Below are 7,837 nucleotides of genomic sequence, written 5' to 3' on the forward strand. Positions count from 1 at the left end.
GTCCGAGTATAAGCCCCCAGTTGGGCAACACTAAACAGCAGTAAAACTAGGGGAGGGGCTTATACTCGAGCAACCCCATGTTATCTGCCATGGACGCTTAATTTATGCTAATTTTATGCACGATTTTTTTCAACACCACTCGATCTTTCTATCGCCCTCAAAATCGACTTACACATCCAAAGAAATTGATTGTACAATCTCTGAATACAGAAGTGACATTTTGGTGAAATTTCAGAGTCGAAAAAACCTCGAACTTGAAACACAGACGTCATGGATGTATGTAGCTGCAAAATTGTAGCTCCACGGTGAGGCGGTCGGTGAGTTTTGGTTTTTGCGACATCACTCACCAGTAGAGCTACAATGCCGAAGGCCCTGTAGCATACAAAATAAGCACGCTGCACATGGCAGGGCATTTTGATGTAAAATCCCATATATTTACTGCATTTGGTCATACTGATTTATCACTACTGAATATTAAACACTATACTACACTAACCTTGTCGTGTATGGGGTTTGGTATTTGTTCAAATACGTCGATCACGTTCCAAAAACAATTCTTGAAGCGTCATTACCAACTTCCGGTAATGGCCGGCGGCTCCCAGAAACACGCTCAACGTTTGTGGAACGCGATCGACGTGTCTGTGCTAATACCAAACCCCATTAACGACAAGGTCAGTGTAGTATAGTGTTTAGTCTTCAGTAGTGATAAATCGGTACGACCAAATGCAGTAAATATGTGGGATTTTACATGAAAATGCCGCGCCATGTGTGGCGCGCTTATTTTGTATGCTACAGGGCCTTCGGCATTGTAGCTCTACTGGTGAGCGAGGTCGCAAAAGCCAAAACACACCGACCGCCTCACCGTAGAGCTACAATTTTGCAGCTAGGATGTATGCTGCTGATGTGAACAGGCATGCATTGCCTACAAGGAAAGGCAACTCAATATTCTAGTATCAAACTGTCTACATTTTGTGAAAACAACAACATAGCAGTGAAAATTGTAATAGTCACCAGGAGAAGTCTTCACAAATGAAAGGATAATTGCTTCAAACAAAAGAAACTGCATGTTTCGAGCATGAAAACATCGTGGCCTTGAATGAAAATAAACAATGGCGGACGTGAGTGAGACTATTCTATTTAGGCGACGGGGGTGAGCAGGGTCAAAGAATCAAGATAGTACTGGCAAAACGTGTCATTTTCCTTACGATGCTGTCACGGAAACTCTAGTTTCCCATTGTTTTAACATCTGTTAATAGTTTCTTTATTATCTAAAAGTAATTTTACCAAGTCAAATGACCAAATATACTCTCCTAACCTTTCTGTATTTGAGTTACACTAGGGTAGGGGCTTATACACGGATGTAATACATTTTCTAAAATCCTCTGAAATCAGTAGGGGGGGCTTATACACGAGCAGGGGCTTATACTCGGACGAGTACAGTATAAAATTTGCATCCGAACCTTGCTATAAAATTGGTGCCGAAACATTGCGAATGTCTGAGGATCCACTCAAAGGTCACAAGTTAAAGTGGGACAGTAAGGGGCGCGCACCGAACTGTGGTTTGAAAGTACAATTTCAAAATGGCCAGCGTATATAGCAGCTGTCCAGATGAAGAGAAAAGATATTTGGGGGCCCAGATATGGTATTAATTCCAGTTTTTCAGGTACCAAAAGTCATTCATTAATTGTTGGGGGAAATAGCCATCGATCGATGTCATTTATGTGGTCACATATAAAGAGTTTGATTGTTTTTCACGGCAAACAACGTTCACTGGAGAGGCCAGCCTGTCTTGCCTTCCCTAACTACTACACTAAAAGCGCTGTCAACTATGGCCGTGCCTGTGGTTTCGACTAAAATCATATTGTAATCGACAGTGAGTATGAACCTGTGTAAAGGACAGTTCAGTGAACAGGTTGGTAGTAAATGTGTGTAGGTTGTCACTTACCCACATCCTAATTTTTGTTTAAAAACATATCCTTCCCATGGGGCACAGGGCATCTGTGTCGTCTACCCAGTGTCAACATGATTGAAAGTTTGAAGTCAAAAAACTGAAGCTACATGTACCACACTTTGATGAAAATGTCGGACTACGCAGCTTTTATTACTGTAAAGGAGTATTATTTTATAACAGAGGCAAGATACATATTAGCTGTGGGTCCATAGCTGTGGTGTTTTCAGATGGGATTCCTGCCTTTTACGGGCTGGTTTTGACTTTTACAATTTTAACCCCGCCACCACAGCTATTGGAAACTGCGTAGAGTTAAGCGTCCACGTTACGCCCGACAGCACCCTTGTTGCAACTTTGTTTGGCCATATTTCGAAAAGTTTCCATCCAAATTACAAATTGCCAACACCCATCAACAACTTGGTTATTAGGGACTCACCACCACCAGAAATCCGCTTAAAATTCACTGAAATATCACCCTTTTTCCAGCTTTAACCGACATGACTACCCGGAGACCGCCAATTTGCTAGCGTAAAACTGTTGGTCAGCACTGAACTTTTTTTCCCCAAGTTAAGTTTAATTTCAGTTATGTGAGACTGGCAATGTCTGTTGGACGAATGATGGTCATCGATGAAAAAAGATGAATTACTCAGTTTGTTTTTATAAGTTGAGAGGTCACAGCTACGTCACTGTAGTGACGTTCTGCAGAGAGCTTGACCAACAGTTTTACGCTAGCAAATTGGCGGTCTCTGGGTAGTCATGTCGGTTCAAGCTGGAAAAAGGGTGATATTTCCGTCAATTTTAAGCGGATTTCTGGTGTTGGTGAGTCCCTAATAACCAAGTTGTCGATGGGTGTTGGCAATTTGTAATTTGGATGGAAACTTTTCGAAATATCGCCAAACAAAGTTGCGACAAGGGTGCTGTAGGGCGTAACGTGGATGCTATTCTATGCAGTTTCCCATAGCTGTGGTGGCGGGGTTAAAATCGTAAAAGTCAAAACCAGCCCGTAAAAGGCAGGAATCCCGTCTGAAAACACCACAGCTATGGACCCCCAGTGTTCTGTACCATACCCTATCGGATAAATGAAATTGTTTGGCTATAAAAACATAACTCTGTGCATGTGGAGATGTACTGCATGGGGCTTTTAAACAATCAAAGATGGGGCACAATGATGTAGCTCTGCCAGGGCTGTTCCACTCGTGTGTGAGCGGAAAGGAAAATAGCCTGACAAAGCTGCCGACTACGTCCCTGTGCTTGAAGTTTTAAGACGGGGGGGGGGGGGGGGGGGGGGGGGTATCAATGGCTACCATGTACGTAGCTCTGCATGTCAGTGTTGTGTGTAACCATACCATTACCAGTGCGGCAGTGGGAGGCGTAGTTGGTAAAGCCGTGCCATGCAGAGCTTCAAGTTGCATATTACATTTGGTCTTTGTACAGTTACATGTACATGACTGAACACTTTCACCTACGAATTGCATAAATTACATATCGTGATGAAAAAAGATCTTTTACCTAAAACTATTATTAAAATTTCATCAGGAAAATGGAACTGATGTTGATGCATGATGTCATTTATCGATGCCTTGATGCACAGGCATTCGACTCAATCAACAGGAGGCAGACCGTCACTGTTGCAACCAGTATTGAGTACTGGTTGCGTCAGTGACGGTTTCTTGCACAGTCACCTGTGGTCTATTCCGCTCTGCGTCTATATATGCGCCCCATAGACGTGTGTACATATGCCAGAGAAGAAGAGCATATGTACACACGTCTATGGACGCTGAGCGGAATAGACCACAGGTGATAATGTGAGTCGAAATGCCTGTGCCTTGATGGCTGTGTATCAACGAGACATTCAGACTTACCACTTCTAAAGATGGTCTTTTCTGGGTTGCTTTTGGCATGTCCCTATCTTTTCGCAACAATTAGACAATAGTTGGATGCCTTGCTTCAGATTCTAGCTTCTTCGTTTGGTGATAATGCCTTCCAATGCACACAACATCACATCACACAGCTGACTTGTCGTAAGGTAAACCGGAAATGATCTCTTATTCCCGCGAAAATGGTGCGCATGCGTATGTCCATGAAACACATCAAAATTGACATCCAAGATCCTGTAATGAAGCTGTAATCCACGTCTGGTAGCTAAAAAAGGAAACTGACAAACACAACACCAACCAAAAAGAAAACAGACAAATACGCAAACAACCAAATTAAAAAAAAACAAACCGCCAACAACCAAACAAAAATAAATAGCAACAAATAAATAACAAAACCAAACAACCCCTAAACAAAGCAGCAAATACATTAGAGACAACAATAAATTGAGTAAGAATTAAAAAAATCGACTGACCAATAGATCCAACATATTCAAGATTCAAGATGCGACTTCAGTATCAGAAGGACATATTTATTAAAACGGTACTTTACAGCCTGAACAAATACAAAAGTCAAAATACATCGAAAGTCACTGCTACATGTAATAACACTGACACCGAATTACAGGTTACTAATATGCTGGTATACGTTATACGTATATATTTTTACTGCATTGGATAATATAGATGAGACGTTATTGATACTACATCATTCATACAAAATGTCTTGAAACGTCGAGTATAAGCTTATAGTCAAATAATACCAATATGGCTTTTACATGTCATTGGATCGTTTATATGCCGTGACTCTGCATTTGATGAGTGAAGTTACGAGTTATTAATGTCTATCACTATAGTCTATCGAAACATACACAGATTAAACGTTTGCGATTTTAGCCTATGTCTGTTCGTCTCAATTGCCCTGTCGTCCTTTCTTTCGGTCCACTACGAGAAGAAAGTTTGCCCAATTATCGGTACAGTATGTGCGCACAACGGCATCATATTTAACTGCTACGGGGAAAACACCTTGCCTGTCACATTCTTGACGGTCCAGGTAACTATCGACTATAATTATACTCAGGAAGATGGCTGATGTCGAACTGACAAAGTTCATTCATATTAGAAGTGAATGAATGTCTTAGGTGAAGTGTAGAATCGATTAATTATGCTTCCGTTTCCCTAGTATGTCGGTAAAAATAGCGTATGAGCTAGTTTTTATTATTTGGATTCTGAGACAGTACATCGAAGACACATAGGTTTTTAATTTCAAAAAATTGACCGAAACTGTAATATTTGCAAACAACATCCAGAGCTCGTTCGTACAGTGTTTCTTATCACTAGAATGGCTTGAGACAGAAAGTGAGCATTAGGCCGCGTTCAAAAAAAATGGTGGGGGGGGGCTGGAGGAATCGCGATTGAAATCTTTTTTTTTCAGATCCCCCCTCAATACCCTCAAAAATTTTCAAGTCCCCCCCTCAATACCCTCAAAAATTTTCAAGTCCCCCCCCTAATTACCATATAGCCGCATATTTATTAGGAATGCACGCAGAGTAAAAAAAAACGTGTAATGTGTCGTTCTGCACGCAAATGTTCAACACTATCTCTTATCAGCAGGTTGTAGAGCCATATACCTAGGGCAAGTTCTTAAATTGATTCATTTTTAAATGCATCAGTGAACTTTTTTGATTTCTCAGTCTAAGCCGATTTGAGTTTATCCAACTCTGGCCAGTTCAATGGCACCAGCTGAAAAGCACACAAAATGACAATCATGAGAGAGTACGAAAATTGTGTATTCCTGGCTACGTTTAACCAAATTGTGAAAAAATGAGCACAGTGACCTACCGATTTTTTTTTTCAAAAGTACAAGACATATACAACTTAGATGCCACTTATAAAATGTTTTACAAAATTGACAATACTGGAAGGTTAAAATATTCCATGAAATTAATGTTTTTATCTCAGAAATTTTAGGTGTAATAATGGCAAATTTGATAATAAATAAAACATTCCATTTAATCACACATTTTTCCATTTAAATTACAGTCTTTACTGTTCAGAGTTTTACTTTTGTGTTATTGGTACAATGAGATGTGAAAATTTCATTCACTGCATGAACTTGAAATGAATGGTTTTATATATTGATTTTAAGTGATTTTAGAAAAACTGGCTTTTCATCGTACATTTGTATAAGATCAAGTATGGTGACCCCATCTTTTTTTTCTAATATTTGATTGTTCTCATATGCCAGAATTCAAAAATTCATGGTAACTGTTAGTCCCCTAGTCTTCCATGTGTTGCTCTCTGGCTGGATCTTGTGTACAAGTATAAGATGTATGTTTCACTGTCAATTGAGTGTCCTATGACCGAAACTCTTCTTAAACTACATCAGAGTCAGAGCTACATGTATCACTGTCACTGCCAGTATGTAGTAGCAGGGCAGTAGTTGTATTAACTTTTCATTTTGACAATATTTTTGTTCAGTTTATACAATTGTGTTCTTGTTCTACTCCCTACAGAATGTTGAGCTATCCAGTATTCAGCTTGCCAACACAGCCTACGTGTACCGTGCATTTGCATCATTCAATTATCACCAATATTTAGACGAACGGGCTTTGTTGACCAACTGAATATTGTGTTTTTCAGCAGCATGCTGTAGAAAGACACCAAGAAACTGTGTTTGATACATTGCATAGAAATATTGAACAAATTATCAACAGTTGTAGCTCCTACCCCATTACAAGGCCAACTTGTTCTGTGAAAATAATGGCATTCATACATTTTTAGACTTTTTCGAGATTAAAGACATAAAATATGACAAAACAGTTCTAGATTTTGTTTAATTATTACTAACATTAGAACCATTGGACGACATCAAAATGTGCGGAGTCAAAATATTTTCAGGTCCCCACCCTATAGGCAGAGCAAAACTTTCAAGTCCCCCCTCGACTACCCCAAAAATTTTCGAATCCCCCCTGAATTCCTCCAGCCCCCCCCCCTCACCACTTTTTTTGAACGCGGCCTTACCACCTGGTACGTCGATCATTTCAAGTTTGTCAACGGAAAGTGTTGTATGTCATGCTTTGTGACACTCAACTTGCCAGTGCTAACTTTACAGGGGTAGTCGTGTTTTTAGTTTCTATACACGGTAGAAACAAGGCGGCAAACGCACTCTTGATTCGAACACCCGAAAAATTGTTCTTCAATCAGTCCATATGTACACTGTACATATGAGCTAAGGCCATTTAAAGATAATTCTTTGTTTGCCATCCTTGGAATGCAAAAAAACCTACCAGCCAGCCAGGGAAAAACGAACACTGAAAAAAACACAAGTGTATTAACATAAGCTCAATTTTTATTCGATTTCCTCTGGAAAAATACTATTTTTAATTGTAATAGTGTTAATATTGTGTTTGTTTTCTTACTTTTCTCTGAAAACCTACCAGCACGCGAACGGCAAACAAAGAATTTTATTTAAAGCGCCTAATTTAATGTTTACATGGTCATACCGTTGCATGTGACAATGGCACTGCACCTGTATATTGCCTATTAAATAGTGCATGGGAATAAATAAGTCAGTCAATGTTCAGTCCTCCTGGTGTCATCTCCTGTATAGTTGTATGTATGTATGTATGTATGTATGTATGTATGTATGTACGTATGTATACTAGTACGTACGTATGTATGTATGTATGTATGTATGTATGTATGTATGTATGTTGTATGTATGTATGCCTCTTCCCTTTGGCTATTTTGAATATTAATATAAGGCACCTCGAACCACCTAGCTTGTAAATGTATCCAGGGCCAAGACCTGTATTTTTCCACTCGACAACTGCCGATAGCACAGGAGTCATATTACTCACTGTTCATGGGGTCAAGAGGTTCGTCGGTAAACAACACGCGAAAGGGAAAATTCCCACAAAGAATTTACATCTAGATAAAACACATAACTATTAAATCACAATTAGGGATATTCTTCCAGCCGAAAAACCTGGCAACTCTTAGAAGTGGAAGT

At 39.7% G+C, this 7,837-nt stretch overlaps 1 protein-coding gene across 1 annotated transcript in view; it reads right to left on the reverse strand.

Moving 5' to 3' along the window:
- The window catches only part of LOC139134674 (non-structural maintenance of chromosomes element 3 homolog), a 38,393-nt gene extending 34,381 nt beyond the window's left edge, over window positions 1–4,012 (reverse strand). Inside the window, exon 1 of the mRNA XM_070701642.1 lies at window positions 3,811–4,012. Within this exon, the coding sequence (XP_070557743.1) occupies window positions 3,811–3,849 (39 nt within the window). The 5' untranslated portion in view covers window positions 3,850–4,012. The remainder of the gene's footprint in view (window positions 1–3,810) is intronic.
- Between the last annotated feature and the right edge of the window lie 3,825 nt (window positions 4,013–7,837).

The sequence above is a fragment of the Ptychodera flava genome, chromosome 6, assembly GCF_041260155.1.
Source record: "Ptychodera flava strain L36383 chromosome 6, AS_Pfla_20210202, whole genome shotgun sequence".
In the NCBI taxonomy this organism is placed as follows: Eukaryota; Metazoa; Hemichordata; class Enteropneusta; family Ptychoderidae; genus Ptychodera; species Ptychodera flava.